This window comes from Drosophila bipectinata, chromosome 2R (genome assembly GCF_030179905.1).
Source record: "Drosophila bipectinata strain 14024-0381.07 chromosome 2R, DbipHiC1v2, whole genome shotgun sequence".
NCBI classification, from domain to species: domain Eukaryota; kingdom Metazoa; phylum Arthropoda; class Insecta; order Diptera; family Drosophilidae; genus Drosophila; species Drosophila bipectinata.
In genome coordinates this window covers 966,111-993,179 of record NC_091737.1, presented here as the reverse complement: position 1 = coordinate 993,179, position 27,069 = coordinate 966,111, and the positions used below count along the sequence as shown (strand labels likewise).

The 27,069-nt window shown below is 41.0% G+C and overlaps 2 protein-coding genes across 2 annotated transcripts in view; both read right to left on the bottom strand.

Moving 5' to 3' along the window:
* LOC122321159 (cell adhesion molecule Dscam2-like) overlaps positions 1-27,069 on the bottom strand; it is a 994,286-nt gene that overhangs the window by 146,945 nt on the left and 820,272 nt on the right. The window lies entirely within an intron of this gene.
* Positions 21,374-22,374, bottom strand: LOC138926118 (uncharacterized). The gene is made up of 2 exons (XM_070278900.1): positions 22,262-22,374; positions 21,374-22,208 (listed from the first exon to the last, which is right to left on the bottom strand). Exon 2 carries the CDS (start codon positions 22,121-22,123, stop codon positions 21,374-21,376), a length of 750 nt encoding a protein of 249 aa, XP_070135001.1. The 5' UTR covers positions 22,124-22,208; positions 22,262-22,374.

The following is a 27,069-nucleotide window of genomic DNA, read 5'->3' as shown; positions in this document are numbered from 1 at the left end:
GGTGAATAGTTTATTTTGGATTTTTGAATTATTTATTTTTTTGTTAAATTGGCGCTTACACATTTATATTACGCCCTAAAATTAATAGTAACTTTTTTAACATGTTAGTTAGTACATTTTTTTATTGTTTTAAATTTAAATAAAAACCTTATAATGTTTTAAAGAAAGCCCCATTTTGATCTCCGCTAAGGAACCCCTTCCCTAACACCTTCTAGGGGCCATCATTTTATTAAGAAAGGAAACCATGGCCAAGGTTGGGTGGGCACAAAAAGGAGCCGCAACATCAGCAGCGGATCCACCCGATTGACCCCGAGATAGTGTTGACGAGCCAGTAGCCGGAAAATCATACGTGCGGCCATATCCGAGCACCCCAACATCTCGCCTACAAACGGTTACCCATTACAGAATGCACTTGCGTTGTGGATCGTAAATATGCATGTGCTTGCGAACTATGTATGTATGTATAATATTTTATATATTATAATTTGTTTATTATTATAAACAAACGTATTAGCCACGTATGAAACTTGTTCACATAGGGCAGGCAGAATAGGGACACGTAGGCCATAGTTTTCTAATAGTAGTATTAGCTCTAATGATAAGTAGCTTAAGAGAAGAAAAAACTATGTGATGTGGGCAAAAGTGTAAAGTCCCCAGAAAACCCCCCCCCCGAAAAAGTCTATGTCGTATGCCTTATGTAACCTAACCTTAACGTCCACATAAAGTCCGCAGAGGCTAAATTGACCGATCAACACTTGATTAGTTTCTCCGGATGATCCTTCCGAGGCAAGCCAACAACAAGTGAAAGTGTGGAAAAGTGCGGTGCCTAAAAACTAAGTGAAGCCCGCAGCAATCCAGGTCATAGCGAATGGCCTTTAACTCCTAATGGGTTTGGGTATATATTAAGGTATTTTTATACCCTTGCAGAGGGTATTATAATTTTGTCCAAAGGTGTGCAACGCGTCTTGCTATCGTCTTGCACACACTCTTCTTTCCTTTGCACGCAGTATATAAGTCGGAACGGCCGGGATTGGCCGACTATATCCTATAGCTGCCATATAACTAATTGATCGGAAATGATATAACTTTGGTGTTTTTAGAGTTAGAGAGTTCAAATTTGACATGAGACATATTTTTGGCAAAATATTACGACATGCCAAATTTCATAAGGATCGGCCGACTATATCCTATAGCTGCCATATAACTGAACGATCGGAAATGACCCAACTTTCGTGTTTTTGAAGATAGAAAGCTGGAACTTGGTACACATTTTGGTTAATCCGATCTACCAAATTTCAAAAAGATCGGTTGACTATATCTTATAGCTGACACATAACTGTACGATCGGAAATGGTTTTTGGTAGAAATATCAACTTTCGTATTTTTGAAGATAGAAGCTTGGGACTTTTTTTTAGATTTTTTATTGTAATTAATTGGTTTTATTATGATGTAATCATAAGGATCGGCCAACTATATCCGATGTTTGCGATATATATCCGGTTTTAGCTGCAAGGGTATATCAACTTCGGCTCCTCCCGAAGTTAGCTTTGCTTTCTTGTTTTTTTTATATTTTTTTTGGTATTTTTATTTTTTAATTTTTTTTGTGGTATTTTTTTTTAAATTTTTTTGGTATTTCTTGGTATTTTTTTGGTATTTTTTGGTATTTTTTTTGTATTTTTTTGGTATTTTTTAGGTCTTTTTTTTGTACATTTTAATATTTTTTTGACATTTTTTTGGTATTTTTTTGGTTTTTTTTAAATATTTTTTTTGGTTGTTTTTATGGCAGTTTTTGGTATTTTTTTTTTTGGTATTTTTTTGGTGTTTATTTTTGGTATTTTTTTGGTATTTATTGGTATTTTTTTGGTATTTTTTTTTTGTATTTTGGTATTTTTTTTTAAATATTTTTTTTGGTATTTCTTGGTATTTTTTTTTTGTATTGTTTTGTATTTTTTTGGTATGTTTTTTTTGGTATTATTATACCCTTGCAAAGGGTATTATAATTTTGTCCAAAAGTGTGCAACGCAGTGAAGGAGACATCTCCGACCCTATAAAGTTTATATATTCTTGATCAGGATCACCTCCTGAGTTGATATGAGCATGTCCGTCTGTCCGTCTGTCTGTCTGTCTGTCCGTTTCTACGCGAACTAGTCTCTCAGTTTTAAAGCTATCGTCTTAAAACTTTGCACACACCCTTTTTTTTTTGCACGCAGTATATAAGTCGGAACTGCCCGGATCGGCCGACTATATCCTATAGCTGCCATATAACTGATTGATCGGAAATGGTATAACTTTGACGTTTTTAAAGTTAGAGAGTTCAAATTTGACATGAGATCGACATGCCAAATTTCATAAGGATCGGCCGACTATATCCTATAGCTGCCATATAACTGAACGATCGGAAATGACCCAACTTTCGTGTTTTTGATGATAGAAAGGTGGAATTTAGTACAGATTCTATTTTTGGTCAGTTGATCCAACCTACTAAATTTCATAAGGATCGGCCGACTATATCCTATAGCTGCCATATAACTGAACGATCGGAAATTACCCAACTTTTGTGTTTTTGATATTTTTAGGTTTGGTTTTTGTATTATATTAAATTGGGTTATATTATCATATTTTCATAAGGATCGGCCAACTATTTCCGATGTTTGCGATACATATCCGGTTTTAACTGCAAGGGTATATAAACTTCGGCTCCGCCCGAAGTTAGCTTTCCTTTCTTGTTTTAGTTCTATTAAGTTTTGTCAGTTTTTTTATACCCTTGCAGAGGGTATTATAATTTTGGTCAAAAGTGTGCAACGCAGTGAAGGAGACATCTCCGACCCTATAAAGTATATATATTCTTGATCAGGATCACCTCCTGAGTTGATATGAGCATGTCCGTCTGTCCGTCTGTCCGTCTGTCTGTCCGTCTGTCTGTCCGTCTGTCTGTCCGTCTGTCTGTTTCTACGCAAACTAGTCTCTCAGTTTTAAAGCTATCGTCTTGAAACTTTGCACACACCCTTCTTTCCTTTGCACGCAGTATATAAGTCGGAACGGCCCGGATCGGCCGACTATATCCTATAGCTGCCATATAACTGATTGATCGGAAATGGTATAACTTTGGTGTTTTTAGAGTTAGAGAGTTCAAATTTGACATGAGAGCTATTTTTGGCAAAATAATACGACATGCCAAATTTCGTAAGGATCGGCCGACTATATCCTATAGCTTCCATATAACTGAACGATCGGAAATGACCCAACTTTCGTGTTTTTGAAGATAGAAAGCTGGAACTTGGTACAGATTATATATTTGGTCAGTTGATCCGACCTACCAAATTTCATTAGGATCGGCCGACTATATCCTATAGCTGCCATATAACTGAACGATCGGAAATGGTACTTGGTAGAAATATCAACTTTCGTATTTTTGAAGATAGAAGTTTGGGATTTTTTTTAGATTTTGTATTGTAAAATATTGGATTATATATTCCTATTCCCATAAGGATCGGCCAACTATATCCGATGTTTGCGATATATATCCGGTTTTAACTGCAAGGGTATATAAACATCGGCTCCGCCCGAAGTTAGCTTTCCTTTCTTGTTTTTTTTCCTTTCCTTAACTTAGAAAGGGCATTGACCCTATAAACGGCCTTATGATCGCGCAAGGTGCATAGTTTTTAAGCAAAGTGAGACCTCCCTACAAGGGACAGTAACTCCAAAAAAAAAACAAAAAAACGTGAATTCTAATTTTCAGCCGCAGCCCAGGAAAGCGCTTTCGTGGATCCCTGCCGGAAAATGGAAAGAAATATGTGAGTGAAATTTTCCTTTGTTTTACCTTCATTGCTTTAGTATCCATTATTGAGAGTTCCCTGTAATGTGCGTGAGGCCTAACTTATAAAATAGAGAAAAACAAGTGCACCTGACGGTCATAAAAGTCCCGTACAGTTTGGTAGAGTAAATATAAAAGTAATTTAAATTAATATATTTGGCATGTACATATTCTGCCAACCAGAGACCTTTAGTCAATTTGGTGAATAGTTTATTTTGGATTTTTGAATTATTTATTTTTTTGTTAAATTGGATACATTTATATTACGCCCTAAAATTAATGAAAATTAATTTTAACATGTTAGTTAGTACATTTTTTTATTGTTTTAAATTTAAATAAAAACCTTATAATGTTTTAAAGAAAGCCCCATTTTGATCTCCGCTAAGGAACCCCTTCCCTAACACCTTCTAGGGGCCATCATTTTATTAAGAAAGGAAACCATGGCCAAGGTTGGGTGGGCACAAAAAGGAGCCGCAACATCAGCAGCGGATCCACCCGATTGACCCCGAGATTGTGTTGACGAGCCAGTAGCCGGAAAATCATACGTGCGGCCATATCCGAGCACCCCAACATCTCGCCTACAAACGGTTACCCATTACAGAATGCACTTGCGTTGTGGATCGTAAATATGCATGTGCTTGCGAACTATGTATGTATGTATAATATTTTATATATTATAATTTGTTTATTATTATAAACAAACGTATCAGCCACGTATGAAACTTGTTCACATAGCACTGTTTACAAAATTGTTTTTTTTTTGTTTTAGTAATTTGTTTATGTGTGTATATATTTAAATATATTAACAATCACGTCGGGGTTTACCAAATGTTTGGTCATTGATAATTTTCAATGCCAGTAAATAAAAATCAGAATTTAATTAATTTCAACTTTATAAACTCTATTCAGGCCGCATATGAAATTAGGATTTATGAACAATAGGGGAAATCCAATTTAGGATGCGAGCGCAGTAAGAAGACGAACGAGAGTGGTGCCAACCTTCCCGAATAGGCTGAGCGGATGCTCGCTAACTTTAAATGCCGAATTACTAAAGCCGAGCGGCCAAAAGAGAGTCGGCTTGCGACCAACAAAACATCAGTTAATTATTAAATATGTTTAAATTAGTTGTTCGTATCGTAATCGAACTACCGAACTGAGCGGACGTGCTTTGTCCGAGCTCCGGGAAAACTTCACTTCGCTTATATTTTCGCCAATATAAGCGAAAAGACACTGAAATACAATTTATTAAAAGCGACAGACAAGCTTTTTTTTTTTTTTACAACAGTTGTAATGTGCTAAACCAAAACTAGTGCATTGTTGAAAAAAAAAAAATACGTACCACGCAATGAGCTCATTGAGCAACGACCAAAACAACGAGCGTAGAAGTTCAGTGAACCAAAGAAACGGCTTCTACTCTTACTTTTCAACCCGCGACACCGAAGTGGAAAAATCGGCGCTTAAAAGCAACCCGGCTTTACTGACCGCTGAAACCCAAAGGGCACGGTCTTGCTCACCCGCTCTGCTCACTCCGACTCCCGCGTCATGGAGTTCGCAGTGTAAAACCCCCCCTCCAATATCGGAAACAAATTTCGCACCAACAACAAGCAGCGCTACAACTTCTGCAACAACAGCGAAAACCCCTGCAACTCAAAGTACCACGACGTCAACGACTACAGCGAGTACAAAAACAACAACCTCGGAAAGTGCCAAAGCGGCAACGGCCACACAGACTGGAATGGATCGCTACATCCAAATTAAGCGCAAGCTTAGCCCGCAGAGTAATCCGGCAGGCAACAAAACAAAAATTAACCGTGTCCTGAATAACGATAATGAACCAGACAGATCCACTACTAACAGATTTGCCCTACTGGCGGAGGCTGAGGAAAACCAACCAGCCCAAGACACCGCAAAAAAACCCAAGCCCCCTCCAATCTATATTAGGAAAAAAGCTCGAGTGCCCTGGTCAACAAAATTGCGTCGTTGATCGGGAACGGTGAAAACTTTCATGTTGTTCCGCTTATCAAAGGGAACATCCATGAAACAAAGGTGCAAACCAAGACTGAAGAGCACTTCCGAATAGTGTCAAAATATCTGGACACTGTACAGAAAAACTATTACACGTACCAGCTGAAAAGCAGTAAGGGCCAGTAAGTGGTAGTAAAGGGAATAGAACCTGATGTTACCGCCGAGGAAATAAAAACCGCCCTTAAAGAAAAGGGCTTCGCCGCCAAGAATGTTATTAACATTCTAAATAAAGATAAAAAGCCACAACCCCTCTTCAAGGTCGAGCTCGAGCCTGAAAGCAGGTCGCTGAAGAAGAACGAAGTTCACCCAATCTACAACCTGCAATATCTTTTGCATCGGAAAATCACTGTTGAAGAGCCACATAAACGTAACGGTCCAGTGCAATGCACTAATTGTCAAGAGTATGGACACACAAGGTCTTACTGCACACTTCGGGCTGTCTGTGTAGTCTGCGGGGACGCCCACAAGTCCGCTTGCTGCACTACAAACAAGGACAGTACCGTGAAGAAATGTGGAAACTGCGGAGGCAGCCATACGGCAAACTATAGAGGATGTATTGTGTATAAGGAGTTAAAGAGTCGCATGCGTCAAGCGACCGCAACGCGCAATCAAAATCCACAGAATGCGTACGTTTCGTCAAAAACCACGCCAGACGTCTTTTTCGCCAAAGCTGCGAGATCCTCATTCGGTCCACTAAACACCACCAACGGCTTCTCCTATGCCGATGCTCTACGATCTGGAAGGGAAATTCCAATTCAGCCTAACTCTCAAAGCGCTCAACAGGCCCCAGAACAGCCACACAGCAAAACGGAAACTATGATGCTTACCCTCCAACAAAGTATGATGGAGCTTATGTCATTCATGAAAACGACCATGCAAACGCTTGTTCAAAACCAGAACATGGTGATACAGCTGCTCGTAGCACAACAGTCCAAATAATCTATGCAGGCGCTACGAATATCAATGTGGAACGCCAATGGTGTCTCACGGCATAAACTAGAATTGTCACAATTCTTGACCGAAAACCATATTGACGTTATGCTACTGGTGGAAACGCATCTTACAAGCAAATACAACTTTCATATAAGAGGCTACAAAATCTACCGCACAGATCATCCAGATGGGAAAGCCCACAGCGGAACTGGAGTTCTAATCAGAGAACGAATTAAACACCATTTTCACAAAAGGTTTGCAACAAACTTCTTGCAGGCCACATCGATACAAATTCAGTCAAGCAACGGAATCCTTTCAATTGCTGCCGTTTACTGTCCTCCTCGCTTCTCAATCTCGGAAGGACAATTTATGGACTTCTACAATTCACTTGGGGATCGATTTATAGCCGCAGGAGACTACAACGCCAAAAATACGCACTGGGGATCATGTCTAGTGACTCCCAAAGGAAGACAATTGTACACATACTGGCCAACAGACTCACGAAAGCTCCCAGACCTTATTGATTTTGCAGTGACAAAAAACATACCTCGCAATCTAATAAGTGCCAAAGCAGTCTCGGACTTATCATCAGACCACTCGCCTGTGCTTCTAACGCTTCTTCAAAGCCCAGAAATAACCGAACACCCCTTCAGTCTGACGACGACAAAAACAAACTGGCTAAAATACAAAAAGTACGTGAGTGCCCACATAGAACTCGCCCCGGATTTTAACATGAAATCGGACATCGACTACACTACGAGCGCCCTGGAAGAAGTACTCGTTGCGGCAGCTAAAATCTCTACTCCTCATAGGAAAGAAGTAGACCGAAACAAACACTTCAAATCTAATCAGCAAATCGAACAGCTCGTGCGAGAAAAGAGGCGCACGCGTCGTGATTGGCAAAACAGCAGATCACCAGCTTCAAAACAACGCCTTAAGGAAGCAACCCGATCACTCGACCAGGCTCTTCACCAACAGGAAGAAAATGCACAGCTGAGGTACATCCAGAATCTCTCGCCAACAAGCACAAAGTCCCCCTCTGTGGAGGGCCCACCCAAATCTTAGTGCCCCAATTGAAACGACCACCCCGATAAGAAACTCTTCGGGATGCTGGGCTCGCAGCAACGAAGACCGAGCTGAAACATTCGCCACACATCTCCAAAGTGTCTTCCAGCCAAACCCAGCCTCAAATTCATTCCTCCTGCCAGTAATTCAGCCAGAGTCCTCCCCTCAGCCAGCCGCACCTCCATTCCGGCCGAACGAAATCGAAAAAGTCATAAGAGGGCTAAAACCAAAAAAGGCTCCCGGTGGTGACCTATTGACCCCAAAGATGATCGAACTTCCAAAATGCGCTATAGAGGTCGTCTGCAAACTATTTAATGGAATCATTAATCTTGGCTATTTCCCAAAAAAGTGGAAGAAATCCATTATTATAATGATACCGAAGCCTGGAAAAGACCACACAATTCCGTCATCATACAGACCAATAAGCCTTCTATCTTGTTTGTCTAAACTGTTTGAAAAATGCTTGTTAACTCGCATAATACCACATCTGGAAGCTTGCAATATCATCCCGGCACACCAATTTGGCTTTCGAAGAAACCATGGAACCATCGAACAAGTGGACAGATTAACATCCGAAATACGCTCAGCCTTCGAACAACGAGAATACTGCAGCGCTATTTTCCTCGACGTATCTCAAGCTTTCGACCGAGTTTGGCTCATCGGACTCATGCACAAAATTAAAACGTATTTGCCAACATACACCCACAAGCTACTGGAATCATACCTCTTCAATAGGGTATTCTCAGTGAGATGCAACGCAGCTACTTCGGGCGACTACACCATCGAAGCTGGAGTTCCACAGGGAAGCGCACTCGGGCCGTGTCTATATGTTTTGTATACTGCGGATATTCCTACGAGCGCACAACTAACAACGTCAACGTTCGCCGATGATACCGCTATTCTTAGTCGCTCCAGATGCCCAACGCAGGCAACAACCCAACTGGCTAATCATCTCACAATAGTGGAAAGGTGGCTGTCCGACTGGCGCATTAAAATAAACGAACAAAAGTGTAAACATATAACGTTTACTCTTAATAGACAAACATGCCCTCCGCTTTTACTAAACGGTATGCAGATCCCTCAAGCTAACGACGTAACGTATCTTGGCGTTCACCTTGATAGACGACTTACCTGGCGTAAGCACATCGAATGCAAAAAGATGCATCTAAAACTGAAAGCCAGCTGCCTCCACTGGATCATAAACTCACGATCGCCACTGTGCCTGGACTACAAGTTACTACTGTACAATTCAGTCCTAAAGCCAATCTGGACGTATGGCTCCCAGCTGTGGGGGAACGCGAGCAGCAGCAACATAGACATCATACAGCGCGCACAATCAAAAATCCTGAGAACTATCACAGGGGCACCTTGGTATGTTCGCAACGAAAACATCCACCGGGATCTGGGCATCCTCGCAGTGAAAGACGAAATCCAGAAGCAAAAAGAGTCATACAAAGAAAAACTGTCTTCGCACCCAAATTTTCTCGCTCGGGGATTGACTCGGGTTTCTAGCGTATCCCGCCTTAGACGCAACGACCTCCCAACCCAGCAATCGATTTTTAGGGCCGTCTAACTCCGTATCAGTCAATATGACTGTTAGTTAAGTTAAAAATATAAGATTTGATACACCTCTTGTTAGTCTCGCAAAGAGAAGATTCAAGAAATAAAAGCAACGTTAAAAAAAAAAAAAAAAAAATTAGTTGTTAGCTGCTTGACCCGACACCTGCCTTTTTATAAAAAGCATATTTTGTTAATGTATTTATGATATTATACTATTATTATAATATGAAAAATATTATTAATAATATTATCTTGGTATAAAGAACAATTAAAATGTACTCCTAAATAAACATAAAAAACTGTCTGTAAAATTATTCACCGTGCATAACGTGGAATGTTATAGAAGCTATCTTCCCTACCAGGTTCAGTTTACTCAAAATCCGAGGCAGAGTGTAATGCGCCTGTTGTAACTAAAAAAAAATGCCTGTCCAATGTTGGTTTCTGAAATTATTAATTTATTATTAATTTATTTTTGTTTTGGAACTATTTATTTTTGGAGCTTGTAGTTTAATAATGTAAGAAAATAACGTTTTCAGTTCGCCTAATTTTTTATATTTTTATTTAATTATTTAAATGCTTAAAATGAATGGTTCGGCAATATAAATTAGTTTGGTGAATATACATATATTAACATACATAAAGTTGATGCGGAAGTTGATATACCCTTGTAGTTCAAATCGGATATATATCGCAAACATCGGATACAGTTGGCCGATCCTTATTATAACATCATAATAAAACCATTTAATTACAATAAAAAATCTGTACCTTGTCTCTCTCTCCCCTATTTAAAAAAGTTTAAGAATGCCTCTCCTTGTTTAAGGGGGGACATCTGAGTAACAGGGGGAAAAAGCGGATTTTCTGGAATTTTTCTTGGCCAAATGAAAAAGCCTATCGAAAATTTGTAAAATAGCTTTTATAATATTAAATGCGAAGTACATAATAATTTTTTTTTTCGAATAAATCGAAAACAAAATGGCGGCTAAGCAGCATTTCTTCGTAGACCCTTTTTTTGCAGAGGTCCATGGCCGAAAAGCTATCGTCCTTAATTTCTGATGTAGAACAAAAAATCAAGTTTTGTTAATTTCTCTACATCAATAGCTATCGACACACGTAGATTCGAGACACACGATTTTTGCGATATATTGATTTTTTGCAAAATGGTGAGTGATTGAAAAAAAGCAATATAAAAAAATAAAGGTATTTTAAATATACTGTCAAAATTCAAAATCGATCAGTTAAGATTTGTTCGATTTATGTTTCCGGCAGTCTCAAAAAAAGTGGTTTCAAGAAAAACGCGTTTAAAGTTTTAAGTACTGTGGGATATACCTCTGAGGCATTTTGCCGGAATCTATCTTTTGATATGTTGATTGAAGTTGCATCTAACAATTGGCACTTCAACGAAACGAAATAAGAGATCTTGTAGCGTAACCAAGGCTGTGAGTTTTATTCTGCTGGTGAAATATAACTTAGAATTAACCTCAACACAGTAATATATTTGACCTGCCGCAGTATCTCCTCCCTCTTTCTCTGGGATCGCTGATCGGAGTGTCTGTGGCGCCAAACATAACGTAACTTTAGACCACAGTATGGCCAGAAATAAACAAAGTGTATTCCGCTAATCCGGTGAAGATCTCGTATTCAACAGTCGAAACATAGCAAGAGTACAGCTGCAAGCGATTCTTATATTCGAGTAAAGATAAGTAAAGATAAATTATAAAGATAATTTGTGAAGATATTTAGGGGCACCGAATGGTTCCTTATCCAATGACACAGGCACATTTCAGTCTCAAATTCTAAACAGTTGGAAAATAAAATATTCCGGAATCGGGGTAACAGTACGCAATTTCATATACAGAGTTGAAGCGCTAACCGATAAAACTGTACAAACTTACCCATCAAACACATATGCCGAAATACAAATTTCTTATTTGAAGAAAAAAACTTTGGAATTTTACTGGAGGTTTCACATGTCTGTAAGGGTCGTGCGTTGGGATAGATTACACAGTGCGACAGTGATTTGGAACTTTTGAAGAGACCTAGTAGGAATTGTTCATTAGGTCGAGTATAGTATAAAACCATGTTTGAAATTGTTCATACACCCACAAATCTTGATTTATTTCGAAAAAAAAGTTTTTCGAAAGTTTTTTGCTCTTAAAAATTCCTGAACGCGTAATTTTAGGCCTAATGAACAATTCCTACTAGGTCTCTTCAAAAGTTCCTCCAACTTTTCTTTTTTTGTCGCACTGTGTTATGTGAAACCCTGCGAATGAAGTTCAGACAGAGAAGAGATGACGGCGACATCGACGAATTAAACCGGTACGAAACCGGAAGAAAAACGCCAATTAAAAGAATGCGGCGAAATTAGTCCGAGTACTCCAAAATAATTGAGGAGCACGAAATTTTAAACGTGGAAGCTAACACCCGAATTAAGAAAAAAGTGGGCAGTGGCGGATTTAACAGGTGGGCAAAGGCGCGCTTGCCCACTGGGCCCCCCCGACGAAAGGCTTTCAGGGCCCCTCTTGCTGAAAGTTACACCTTCGATTTCTTTTTTTTATTTTTTTGTTGAAAAAATGTTTTGGTGAGTCTCTTGTGGACAGCACAAGTTCAATTTTCATTTAAGGGCCCCCTGTTATCAGAATAATTTCAATGCTTGATAACTATCGTAAAATGAATATAAAATTAAATAACTTTTGGGTGCAATCCTAGAAGAGGGGCCCCCCCAGCGTATTTTCGGCAATTTTTGGTATTTTCAGCCAAATTTGGATTTGATCGAAATGGGAAAGCCTGAGCTAACGACGTAGACCTAAAAAAATCGATTGCGATCATTCCTTACCTTTTAATTTACGGTTATTTCCGGCAATGGGGGGGGTAATTTTTTCCCACATTACGGCGTCGATATTAAACGTTTTGTAAGGTTTTCCGATAGGGAAAGCACCTCGACGGCAAGAACCAATAAAATATATTTAAAAAATATGCAAAAAAAAAATATGTAAATGGGGGATGGGGGTAAGGGGTGACAGGGGGCCCAGGAAAACTGTTGGCCACTGGGCCTTTTTCCTTAAATCCGCCACTGACGCCCACGTCGGGAATTCTTTTTTTTTCGCGGTCTTTTAGATTTTTTGAAAATGCTTGTGCATCAATTATATAATTTTAAGAAGGCTTGAGTAAAAACTCATGGGTACAAAAAAAGTTTCTCATAAGGATCGGCCAACTATATCCGATGTTTTCGATATATATCCGGTTTTAACTGCAAGGGTATATAAACTTCGGCTCCGCCCGAAGCTAGCTTTCCTTTCTTGTTTAAAAACCTCTCTTTGAGAAGTTTCCGAATTTGTGCCAAATTATGAGGGAAGCTTAACGAATCCGAGGAGGAGGTAGTTGAAGCCCTTACGGTAGGAATAGGTGCACCTCTATGGTGTTTCGGGAATGTGTTTCGGAACAACGAATTTTTTTTTATGATTTCGGCTCTGCCGAAACGTATAAACCAAGCTTTTAAAGTGTTCAAGAAACTTCAAAGGCAGTGCTCTACACAACCAGTCAGTGATTAACGAATAGGATATGGAGAATTAGATACTGCTTGTTTATGTGAGGGGCCGTTGGGCCGCCGCTCAGCTGAACGTAAGAGCGCATCCGCGCTGAAGAGCGCACCCGCGCTGAAGAGCTCATCCGCTCGCCCCTTTATGCACTCTCTCTCTCTCGTCAACCGTCATCGATCGTCCGTTTTATTGTACTAGTTAAGTTAATCTCTTGTAAGCAGCGAATAAAGCTGAACGCGTATAACCCGAAGACGCCACCGACTTTTTTATTTTCATCTCCATTTTCAACTCCTGAAATCTTTTGCGGCAGCAACGTCCCCCCTTCAACACTGCTGATAATAAAATACCGTACGTACAAACTAGTCCGGATCTATCCTTGTTACACAAATATATAATTTACATTTGAGAAATAAAAATTTGGGTAAAATTCCAAATTGTTATGAAAGTGGTGTTAGTGTTAATAAACATGAGTTAACCGACATTCAAGAAGCCAGATTAAATATTGTGGTGGATTTGAAAAACCAATTCGAAGATGATGAAAGTCCATGAAAATCGACCTAGCTCAAGCAGCTAGCACCTTCGCAAGATTGATGGACAAGGTCGTTCCGGCGAATCTCCGAAATGAGGTTTTTATCTACGTAGATGACCTTTCGTGTATTTGGAAAAGTAAAAGTAAGTGGAACTATAGTAAGTGGCTTTCATACCATACCTCCAAAGAATGAAATCAAGTAAACAAAATAAGAATTTAAGATCTAAAACCCAGCCAAATAATGTACATAACTTTCCTTGTCGTCAGTAAATCTAAAGTAAAGTAATTAGACTTTCTTGCTTTTGTGTACAAATGTGAATTAAATTAAACAATTTCTCACTTGTTCCAAGCTTATAAAAATATGTAGATCTTCTCAAGGTTGAGATTCAAGATGATGAAAAAAACATTACAGACAGAAAACAAACATAATTCCTAATTTCTACTTTATTTATTATATTTAATTTTACAATTTGTTTTGAATAATTGTTGCCTCACTAATCAATATTTTAGAATTTAAGTTTATCATGAACATTAAGCCTTGCTATTCTTGCATCATGAAAATTAAATAATCTTTAATTATTTGAACTCAGCTAATTTCTTAGCGGTCATGGGTAAAAATGGTCACCATCTCAAGGATGGTGATTATGGGATGGGATGCCAAATAGCGACCACATCTACACTAGTGTTGTGTGTTGAAGACCCGTCTTTGCTCGTCGGCTTGGGGGTGGTGGTTGGTTGGATCGTACAAGTTACTTGCTTTGGATGGATCGTACAAGTTAATTATTAATAATATAAAGTCGAGAATTAGCGTGCTATCGAAAATTAAATGCAAAAATGAACCTGTATAAATCTATAGAGTTTTCAACGGAGAGACTATTTTATCGGAGAGAGTAGAGAAAGGTATGAGCATGACCAGTGGTGTAGATGTGGTCGCGATTTGCCATCCCAACCCATGTTACAACGGATGGACGGATAGGCGGACAGACGGACGGACGGGCAGACGAACGGATGGACGGAGAGATGGACTTGGCTATATCGACTCGGCTGTTGGTGCTGATCAAGCTGATCCCACATAGTCGTCACAAAAAATAATGCAATGCCAGCGTCACCTGCGGATATTGCACAACGACGTGGAGCGCAATCAGCGCAATTAGCGGTCGATGCATTGAAATGCAACAACGGCTAACCGGCACCCAGGGTGCCTGGTCAGCACTTCAGAACTAGGCCTGGCTTTCGATATAAAAATTAATGTCAAGTTCTGGAAATAATCGGTGACGATCATAGCCTTGCTAAACCCAGAGTCTTCTCATTCGCACAGTAACGCGGAAAACAAATAAATCTTGAAAAAGGATATAATTTACTGGTGGCCAATGTTTTCGTAAAACAGTCGATACGTTCAGCTAAAAATAGAACTCACGTTCGTAGGACTATTGATCTTTCGTTCAGACAAAATTATAAAACGCGTTTGTAAAACTCCCGATCAATTCAAAATCAACTTCGATCAAAATCGATACAAGAAATCAAAAACAAGAAAACCGTTAGCCCAAGAGCCAACGGAAGTAACAGCACAGGCATAAGAACGAAGAATGAGCAACCAGCAGCACCAACAGCTTTTAATTTTATAATTAAATTACGCAGTAAAGGATAAATCTACGACCCTATAAAGTATATAAAGGGTGTTTTTTTAATTTTTCGTTTTTTTTTTTTTTATTTATTCTAAAGATCATTTGTGGCATTACGATTTAAATATGCCACAAATGAACATTAAATATTTAGATATATTTCTGGCATATGACCGCCACGGCTGGTTTGGATGTAGTCCAATCTGGATGTCCAATTCGCAGGTCCAAAACGTGAAATTAGGCGGTCACCAAACGTGTCTTTCAATAAATCGATTGAATTTACGTTAAAAGCTGTGTGACATGTGGCGCCGTCTTGGTGGAAATTTGGTAGCTCGTATTCTTTTGCCAAAAATAGAATTCGTACAAAATCCGAACTCTCTAACGCTAAAAAAAACCGGAGTTAAAGCATTTCCAATGAATCAGTTATATGGCAGCTCTAAGATATAGTCGGCCGATCCTAATGAAATTTGGAAGGTTGGATCAACTGACCAAAAATAGAATCTGTATTAAATTTCAGCTTTCTATCTTCAAAAACACAAAAGTTGGGTCATTTCCGATCGTTCAGTTATATGGCAGCTATAGGATATAGTCGGCCGATCCTTATAAAATTTGGCATGTCGTAATTTTTTGCCAAAAGCACAGCTCAATTCAGAAATGAAAAAGTTAGTAATCATGGCTCTATACCATTCATGGATCATGGATCATGTAATCATGGATCACCATTGACTGTAACGTTCTGGCCATTATCGTTCTTTAAGAAGTACGGATCATAAAGAGCACCAAATAGTCCGTTTTTATACCCTTGCAGAGGGTATTATAATTTTGGTCAAAAGTGTGCAACGCAGTGAAGGAGACATCTCCGACCCTATAAAGTATATATATTCTTGATCAGGATCACCTCCTGAGTTGATATGAGCATGTCCGTCTGTCCGTCTGTCCGTCCGTCTGTCTGTTTCTACGCAAACTAGTCTCTCAGTTTTAAAGCTATCGTCTTGAAACTTTGCACACACCCTTCTTTCCTTTGCACGCAGTATATAAGTCGGAACGGCCCGGATCGGCCGACTATATCCTATAGCTGCCATATAACTGATTGATCGGAAATGACCCAACTTTTGTGTTTTTAGAGTTAGAGAGTTCAAATTTGACATGAGTGCTATTTTTGGCAAAAAATTACGACATGCCAAATTTTATAAGGATCGGCCGACTATATCCTATAGCTGCCATATAACTGAACGATCGGAAATGACCCAACTTTTGTGTTTTTGAAGATAGAAAGCTGAAATTTAATACAGATTCTATTTTTGGTCAGTTGATCCAACCTTCCAAATTTCATTAGGATCGGCCGACTATATCTTAGAGCTGCCATATAACTGATTCATTGGAAATGCTTTAACTCCGGTTTTTTTTAGCGTTAGAGAGTTCGGATTTTGTACGAATTCTATTTTTGGCAAAAGAATACGAGCTACCAAATTTCATAAGGATCGGCCGACTATATCCTATAGCTGCCATATAACCGATTGATTGGAAATGGCATAATTTTGGTGTTTTTCGAGGTAGAAAGTTGGGATTTTCTATGGATTCTATTTTTTATTAATTATTTTTATACCCTTGCAGAGGGTATTATAATTTTGTCCAAAAGTGTGCAACGCAGTGAAGGAGACATCTCCGACCCTATAAAGTATATATATTCTTGATCAGGATCACCTCCTGAGTTGATATGAGCATGTCCGTCTGTCCGTCTGTCCGTCTGTCTGTCTGTCTGTTTCTACGCGAACTAGTCTCTCAGTTTTAAAGCTATCGTCTTGAAACTTTGCACACACCCTTCTTTCCTTTGCACGCAGTATATAAGTCGGAACGACCGGGATCGGCCGACTATATCCTATAGCTGCCATATAACTGATTGATCGGAAACGGTATAACTTTGGTGTTTTTAGAGTTAGAGAGTTCAAATTTGACATGAGTGCTATTTTTGGCAAAACATTACGACATGCCAAATTTCATAAGGATCGGCCGACTATATCTTATAGCTGCCATATAACTGAACGATCGGAAATGACCCAACTTTCGCTTTTTTGAAGATAGAAAGGTGGAATTTAGTACAGATTCTATTTTTGGTCAGTTGATCCAACCTACTCAATTTCATAAGGATCGGCCGACTATATCCTATAGCTGCCATATAACTGAACGATCGGAAATGACCCAACTTTCGTGTTTTTGAAGATAGAAAGCTGGAACTTGGTACAGATTAAATTTTGATCCATCCTACCAAATTTCATAAGGATCGGCCAACTATATCCGATGTTTGCGATATATATCCGGTTTTAACTGCAAGGGTATATAAACTTCGGCTCCGCCCGAAGTTAGCTTTCCTTTCTTGTTTCTGGATGAAACGGCGTTTTGACATACACTTGAGGGTTACCTTTACTCCAAATGCGGCAGTTTTGTTTGTTGACGTAGCCATTCAACCAGAGCTGCGCTTCATCGCTTAACAAAATGCACTTAAGAAAATCGAGAACAATGGCAATCTTAGCAATCTCGTTTTGGGTCCATTCGACGAAACTATGCCTTGCTTTATGATCGTTTGGCTTTAATTCTTGCACGAGTTGGATTTTGTAAGTATGCAAACCAAAATTCTTCCTCAAAAATTTTGATAAAGTTATGGACACAAATTCAATTCCTGTGCTTGATGGCGCATGGACTTATTCGGGTCTTCCTCAATGCTACGCTCTAATGCTAGTAGCAATAGCTTTTTCTACGTCCGTCCGTCTTTGCACACAAGGGTGTGCAAAGGAAATGGAATACCTTTGGTGTTTTTAGTGTTAAATAGTTGAAATTTTTTATGGATTCTATATTCTATGGTAAAACAATACGACCCCCCAAATTTTATAAAGAGCGTCCGACTATATCTTATAGTCGGAAATGATCGGAAATGCTTTTGCAGATGGAAGGTTAGATCTTTATACAGATCCACTTTTTTGCTCTAACCTACCAAATTTCATCAGAATCGGTCGGCCATATCCTATAGCTGCCATATAACTGAACGATCGGAAATGGTAAAAATACCAACTTTGGTATTTTTGGGGATAGACTGTTAAGAATGTTTTAAATTTTGTATTAGGATCAATTTATTTTGTTATGAAATTCTATCGGTCGATTCTAATTATAAAAACGCATATAGTTGCTTTATTTTCGATATATATCCGATTTTAACTGCAAGAAAATATCAACTTCGGCTCCGCCCGAGCAAGTATAGCTTTCCTTTCTTATTTTAAAATTAAAATAAATTAAAAAAAAGGTAAATTTGATAATCGAATAAATAATACTCCAAGAATCTCAGACATAAAAAAAAGCAAAAAATTCAAAACAATATTGAAAATTAAAAAAAAAAAATTACAGAAGGAATATTTCTTTGGGTTAAAAGTTAAATATGTATAGTGTAAGTAAGATGGAAGAATTATTAAACGAATTTCTAAGACTTAACGTATGTACATAGTGAACGTAAAGAATTAAAGACGTAAAATCAATCCATAGCCACAACACCAATAAAAAAAAACTTACCACGCACCTTTTTAACATAACTACATTTTTCTTAAAACCGAACTTAACAACTTTTAATTGTATTATGTGGCTATACTTACTAGAAAAAACTGACTTCATACTTGATTTAAAGTTGAAAAAATTAAATAAACAACTAATAGCAGTCGGAAGAAATTAAATTTTTAAAATGCACAAGTGTAAATTTTACATATATTGAGGGGATAAAGGTACACCAAGATTTCGTGAAGAAATTTCAGTCAATGATTGGAAACCCCACAGGCGGGTTTGCAAAGCCGAACGAGGCGCTTTCTTGCAATACTAATATAATTAGTAATATACGGATAGAGAATGAGGACCCAATGTCTTTAAAATTGTATCTATTGGGAATACCAAAAGTCACACTTATACACATACGCATTGTGTGTGTGTGTGGGGAAAGGGATGAACAAAGAAGATCTCAGAGAGAGCCAAAGTTCTCTCTTTTTGTTCTCTCTCTCTCTCTCTCTCTTTGCCTAAAAACGTTTTTCTTACTTACTTGCTTAAAGATAACGAGAGCGTGCGGCTGTGAAAATAAAAAATTAACTAAAACGAACAATTAGTGTTTTTACTATTTGGCAAATCTGGCTGGTGTGTTCTTGGAGTTTGTATAAACTCTGCTTATATAAATCTCATAGTATCCATACTCAATAGTTGTGTCCGACTTTGTAAATAAAGAAACACAATCCATATCACAAGAAGCACAACGCCAAAATTTTTTACAAGCCAAGGAAAGGAGAACTATGTCGCTGACGCGTTATCTCGACAGAACTCTCACGCGCTAGAAGAGGATACATATTCAGATATTGCCAAAATACATAGTGAGTTATCACTTACTTACACAATTGAAACGATAACGATAAATACGATACTTACACGACCAAATAATAATAGAAGAAAGCGGAACTTCTTCAGTTAGAACGGTCGTTATGATTGGTGAAAAAACTGGACAGCTGTTGCATTTCTCGGGTAGAGAAACGATTGTTCAGAGAGAATGCGATGTGGTTAAGAAAGACGTAGTCAATACAATTCTAAGCGAACTTTTAGTACTTGTATTTATTCAGCATAAATTAATAGCAACATTCTCGACAGCAACATTCAGTTTCTGCGTAGACAAGTTTTCTAAATTTTCAATGTTCCAACCGGAACAGGGTTGCCAATTGCTCTCTTTACTCCTTTGTTGTTGGATTGCTCTTTTTACTAAAGTGGATTGCTCAAACAGTTTACATGTGCACGAGGTGTGTATACGAGTTGAGTTCAAAAAGTAAGGTGACTTTTAAAATTTCGCGGAAAAAATATCGTTATGTTGGTACACTCTTCCCTAACATTTGTACCAAGTTTCAATTGAATCCCCTATTTGTTTGGTTGTGAGAGGCGTAAAGGTTCAAAGTTGTTTTGCGTGATTAGGCTATTGTAATGAATGAAGGGCCTTTTTTTAATTTATTAATATTTAAAATTTATTTTTAAAATACCCTTGTGAATTTTAATGTAGTTTTTTTTAAAAATAAAATACCAGACTTTTTATAATACTGACTTTGACGATCGGCGCTAAGTTTGAACTTGACTATCTATCGATAGTCCTCATCCGTTCCACGATATCCCCACCCCCGTGAAGCAGCCGCATTTACCACCTCTTCCACGACGCCTCGTTTCCACTCCCTTCGTGGTATGGCTGGATCACAGATGAACACCAAGTCTCCTCGACGAATGGGCTCGACGTGCTTGCACCATCTCTCCCTGCGCACAAGAGTCGGCAGGTACTCGTGCACCCATCGCTTCCTGAAACAATCCCGCATCATTCTTGCTATGCGCCACTGCTTCCTGGTAGCCCATCTCAAGGACTCCTGTCTGTCATCCTTGGGAAGATCTGGGACATCGAGTGCTCCCTTCAGCAAATAGTTGGGTGTCAGTGGAGCCTCCTGGTCCACCGTCACTAGTAGATGTGTGAGCGGACGAGAGGTCACTATGCTCTCCACCTCGATCAGCAGGTTCTCCAGGACGTGCTCCTTGGGCGCGAGCTCCTTCATCGTGTGCGCCAGTACCTTCTTCACACACTGCACCATCCTTTCCCAGGCGCCACCCTCAGCTAGGTTCGCCGGGCCATTCGACTCCTTTAGTCGACAGATCGCCCTGGATCCGTACAGGCTCGAACACTTCGCTGAACCTCTTGGCCTCGCGGTCAGATCCAACAAAGTTCTTCCAATTGTCGCTCCTAGTCCTGACGACGGGTCCACGTCGGCTCATGAAGTTTCTTATGGCGATTATACAGGAATCGGTAAACAAATCGTGAGCCATCTCCAAGTGGATAGCCCTTGTGGTCAGACACGTAAACAGTGCCACCCACCTGTTCTCCGTGCGACGTCCAACCGTCACAAATAGCGGTCCAAAATAGTCCCACCCGGTGAACTTAAAGGGCCATCCGTTTCGCAATTTCCAAACGTTGCACCTGCTCACCACCTTCCGTAGCAGCCTCCGTAAGTTCGTGATCCAGAACTTCGTTAGTCCTTAGTTAGTCCACACGTCGCTTCGTCGATCCTTTCGATGGCTCGCATTACTCCGTCCTCATCGAAGTATGGGGACAGTTCATGCAGTCGGTTGTTCTTTGCGGCCTTTCCTTGGCTCTCCTCAGCAAACGCTTCTCGCTGCACCCATGCGGTGCTCCTCACCAGTCGATTGTAATTTAAAATCCTCTGCAAAGATATGAAGTTTACCATCACCAAGACAAACTCTCATTTCTCTCGCTCGTCGCGTCATCTGCCACGTTTTCGGCAGACGGAATCCATCTCCACTGGGACGCCTCCGTGGATTCCAGGATCTCTGCCACCCGGTTACCGACGAACTGTTTGTATCTCCGGTGAGTGCTGCTTATCCAGTGCAACACGGTTTTTGAGTCCGTCCATAAGACGCAGTTGCCGATCGCCACGCCGTGCTCCTGCTTGACGGTATCCATCAGTCTTGTGCCCATTACTGCCGCTTGTACTTCCAGTAGCGGGATCGACATAGCCCTCATCGGAGCGAATTTCGTCTTGGAGCTTATGAAATGCGCCCACACGTCTCCGTTCTCGTAAGTGGCCCGCCAATAGGCCACTACTGCGAACGCCGACTGACTGGAGTCCACGAAGATGTGCAGCTGTAGCATCCGCACGCGTCCACCGACGAAGTAATAGCGTGGACATCGGAACTCTTCGATTTTGCTCATTCCTTGGCGCCAGTCTTCAAAGGCTGCGGCCAAATTATCGGGTAGCGGCTCGTCCCAGTTGACTTCTCTTCGCCAAATCTCTCTCATTAACAATTTGGCAGTCACCATGTAGCCGCTCAGAAATCCAATCGGGTCAAACGTGGACATGACCAGGCTTAGGTACTCCCTCTTAGTAGGTACGCGTTCTCCTGTCATCACGGCTCTCGGGACTCGATGATACTTGACGCCGAACTTGAAATCATCTGTAGCCGGTTGCCAGTTCATTCCCAGAACCTTCTCCTCAGCTTCGGTCCATTTAACGCTAGCGATGGGTTCAAGTGGGTTCAACGCTCTGACCACACTTGCCGAACTAGAAGTGAATCGACACAAGTCAAACCCTCCATCAGCATGAATCTCTCTCACCCGTGTCGAGATGGCGAGGGCTTCTTCTTCACTGCTGAAGCTGTCGACGTAGTCGTCCACGTAGTGGTATTCCCTAATAGCCAGGGCTGGTCGTGGATCCGTGCTGCTGTATTGTGAGGTATTCAGGGTCTTTACGTAGTCCGCCGAACATGGTGAGCAAGCTGCTCCGAACGTCCTCCCCGTTTCTCTACAGGAACCTCTGGGCACATCTTTCTTGTGGCTGCATCAGAACCTGGTGAAACATCTCCTTGATGTCTGCACAAACTCTAACTGCTCCTTCCCGAAAATGGAAGAGCACTGCTGGGAGGGGCTTGTAGCGCTGTGGGTCTTTCATAAGCGCTGAATTGAGGGAAACGCCGTTCACCTTGGCAGCCGCGTCGAAGACCAGTCGGACCTTTCCGGGTTTTTTTGGGTTTTCCACCCCGAAGTGCGGAAGGTACCATAACTTGCCCTCCTGGAACCACTGGGATTCCTGGGGCTCCAGTCGTCGTGCGTACCCCTTCTTGACGTAATCGTCCATTATGCCCTTATAGACCCGCGCGAAGTCCGCATCGCGCCTCATTTTGCCCTCGATGTTGACGAGTCTTTTCAGCGCCATGTTGTAGCTCTCCGGCAGTCTCACCTCGTCGTCTCTCCATAGCAGCCCGGCCATTTGGGACTGACGGCGCCAGCGCCACTCCGCCAGATGCGACTGGCTGTGCCAGCTTTACTCCAAATTTTAGATTTCGAAGTAGTCGCTCACCATCTTCTCCAGAAGATTATCCTGAGGCACGGCTAGGAGGCACGAACTCTGGAGCGGTGAGCTCGCCTTTCCGTTCACCGGTCCATACACCACCCATCCAAGTGCGGTGGCTGCTGAAAATGGTCCTACAGATCCATAGCTTTTTGTTTTGAGTGGTGTTCCAAGATGCGCATGATCCAGTCCAATTAGGATCCTTGGCGTCGCATTGTTGTACGGCTTCACAGGTAGACGTGCATTCGCCTTCACTGGCTTTACGTCTTCCCGACTAAGGCTCTGCATCGGAAGGTTCAAATGGGCTACTCCGTGCACGTTCTTCAGCCCATGGCGCTTTGGTTTGCCCGCTGCACTGATCTGCAGGCTGACCACTTTTGTGTGCTCTTTGGCAGATTTCCCACCAAACCACTGCACGTTCAGTTGGCGACTATCGCCTTTCAGGTTCAGGCTGCGGATGAGTTCATCGTCGATAGGCGTGACAGACGATCCTTCATCCAGCAGTGCGTAGGTGTCGATCTGCGTATTCTCCCCGTACAGCGTCACGGGTAGAATCCGTAATAGTAGGTGGCACCCAATCGACTCAACACAGCTCAGGTTTCGATGCGGCGGTTCCTGGCGGTCACACGTCGGTCGCCTTTCATTCTGCCCTTTCATTCTATAACTGCGGCTGACGTAGGACGGCTCCTTTCGTTGGAATCCACTGGTTGTGGCATTCCTCTCCTGCTTCCTCCATCTGCGACTGGCGGCCGTCTGGGATGTCCAGTTGGCTCGTGGAGGAGGTAGTGATGCCTCATTTGGCATCCATAGACATTGCATCCGTGGCTCTTCCTGCAGAACCGGGACATGTGTCCGGGCTCCAGACACGAGAAGCATAACCTCAGCTTCCTCGCGGACTCGAGGAACTCCTTGCAGTCCCTGATCTGGTGTTGTTCCTCGCATATAGGGCAGATGTGTGGTCGGCCTACCGCTCCTCCTCGTGAGCACTATTTGCGTGCAGGATCTTTCGCTTCGGTTGCTCCTTGGCTCCAGCGTCCGTGACAGTGTACACCTACATTGCACACACTACGCTTTGGTTCGGACGAGCCCCCAAATGCAGAGTTTATTATTATTATGATTATTACAAAGGGTATTATGATTTATAAAGGCTGTGTGCTAAGTTTATCATAGTTCTTTCAATTTTTCTTCAGCACGACAGAAGAAACATTTTCTGCCCATCTGCAGAAGAAGGAACCAGAACATTTTCTGCCCATCCTTTCAAGAAGGAACCAGAACACCTAAAACAAGAAAGGAAAGCTGACTTCGGACGGAGCCGAAGTTTATATACCCTTGCAGTTGCAACCGGATATATATCGCAAACATCGGATATAGTTGGCCGATCCTTATGGGAATATGAATATATAATCCAATTTATTACAATACAAAATCTAAAAAAAGAACCAAACTATCTTCAAACATACCAAAGCTGGTATTGCTACCAAAAACCATTTCCGATCGTTCAGTTATATGGCAGCTATAAGATATTGTCGGCCGAAATTTGGCATGTCGTATTTTTTTGGCAAAAATAGCGCTCATGTAAAATTTGATCTCTCTAACTCTAAAAACACCGAAGTTATACCATTTCCGATTAATCAGTTATATAGCAGCTATAGGATATAGTCGTTCGGACTTATATACTGCGTGAAAAGGAAAGAAGGGTGTGTGCAGAGTTTCAAGTCGATAGCTTTAAAACTGAGAGACAAGTTTGCGTAGAAACAGACAGACGGACAGACGGACATGCTCATATCAACTCAGGAGGTGATCCTGATCAAGAATATATATACTTTATAGGGTCGGAGATGTCTCCTTCACTGCGTTGCACACTGTTGACCAAAATTATAATACCCTCTGCAAGGGTATAAAAATTTGATCCCAGACGTGGGAATATTTATCATTATCCGAATCCGATATCATTATTAATTTGGATACCGCATCTGGATTTTAAATAAGAGGGCTGACAATAAAGTAAGGTCTTCAACGCTGCAACTTCGCCGGATCACGCGCTAGGCGAAATCTGGCAACACCAACGTGTTCCTTGGTTCCCCCACTACCACTTTGCTGTTGGGTGAGGCTTCCCCTTCCCGAGGCTCAGTCTTGGCTGAGCAGCCGTCAACGAGGCAAGTGCCGTCAAGTGCGAATTGCGTTCTGTAACACGTTTTTTGAGTGCGACACCTATTGAAATCCATCGTCAACTAGTTGAAGTTTACGTGTATGGACAAAAAACGTGCGTGGAGCCGCGAGTTTAATTCCGGGCGCACTAATGTTCACGACGAGGAGAGCAGAAATGGCAGAAATGCTCAAAAACCGCCCTGCGACAATTAGGAACTTAGAAGAGAAGCATGGAGGAGTGTGTAGCAGCGAAACAATCCGTCATATCCTTGTGAACAACTTGCAGTATCATAAAGTTTCTGCCCGATCGATGCCGAAACAGCTGACGGAAGACCACATGAAGCGGCGCGTGGAATGTGCGACCAAAGTTGTGGCCCGTTTCGAAGGGGAAGGCGATGATTTTTTGGAAGGGTTTGTTACGGGAGATGAAACGTGGGCTCATCACTACACACCCGAAACAAAGGAGTTGTCCAAACAATGGCGCCATAGCGATTCTTTGAAACCCAAAAAGTTTAAGGCGACACTGTTAGCCGGCAAGGTGTTGGCTACGGTGTTTTGGGATCGCCACGGGGTATTGTTGGTGGATTTCATGCCAAGGGGAACCACTATCAATGCAGCAAGGTACTGTGAGACCCTGGAAAAGCTTCGTCTTGCCATAAAAAACAAACGCCCGGGATTGCTGAGCAAAGGAGTGAAATTTCACCACGACAACGCGCACCCGCACACAGCCAACGTTACTCTTGACCTGCTCAAGAAATTTGGCTGGGAAGTGACTACCACATGTTCCCCGCCCTGAAAAAACATCTCTGAGGGAAGAAGTTTGACAGTGACGCGGAGGTTCAGAAAGAGGTCAACACCTGGCTGCGCGAGGCGGACGAGAAGTGGTGTTCTGCCGGCATAGACAAGTTCATCGTGCGGATGCGCAAGGTATGGGATGGCGATTATGTAGAAAAGTAGCCAAGACCTTGGCCTTTCCAACGGTGTATCGCTTTTTGTAAATAAATGTCATTTTTTTATGCACCCATTTTTTTCCATTATTTTATTTTTTTTTTCGTTTTGTACTTTTTACGGTATATAACTTTTTCCTCTGGGCTTCCTCGCATTTTCCTCGCATGAAATATGCTTAAGGAGTGTACCGAAAAGAAACTGCACAATTTGTTTTTAGTATAACTTTCCTGTTTTTATTCCGATTTGACTTTTTTTTTTTATTTTGTTTGTTTAATTATTAGAATTTAATTTCAAAAAAATATTATAGCAATGTTGCACCTCTTATTTTTGATCGAATTTTTTTTTAACACCGCTCATTAGGTTTTGCACACACTCTGTTGTTACCATTTTGGTTGCATGCATCCAGTTTTTTTTCATGTCCTGCATGTTTTTTGAGGTTCTGCCATCCTTTCGTAAGTTGCGTTTAACTATTGCCCAATATCTTTCGATTGGGCGAAGTTCTGGGCAATTTGGGGGGTTCTCCTCTTTAAATGTATAATTTATGTCTTTTGAGTCGAGCAACGCTATGGTGGAACGAGCATAGTGTGCTGACGCTAGATCAGGCCAAAATAGTGTAGATACCTTATGGTTCTTATAAAATGGTATCAGATGCTTTTTTAGACACTCTCTCATATAAACATCAGCGTTTATTGTTCTTTTTGTGAAGAAAGAGCTGGTTCTTAAACCACAGGTGCAAATGGCCTGCCATATAAGCACTTTCTCGCCAAATTTTTCCATGTGTATTTTGGACACCGAGTCGTCAACAGTCACACGTTAAGGTATTGTGTAAAATTGAGGTCCTGGTAATGTTTTTGAGTCCATTTTTACATAAGTTTCGTTGTCCATAATAATGCATTCCACTGCATCAGTGAGCAAGCGATCATAAAGCTTTCTCGCTCTCTTTTTTCCGACTTCCATTTGTTGCAGACTTTTTTTTGCA

Excerpts from the sequence above, each read along its gene's own strand:
- LOC138926118 (XM_070278900.1), bottom strand. The coding sequence starts at position 22,123 with ATGAACTGGCAACCGGCTACAGATGATTTCAAGTTCGGCGTCAAGTAT.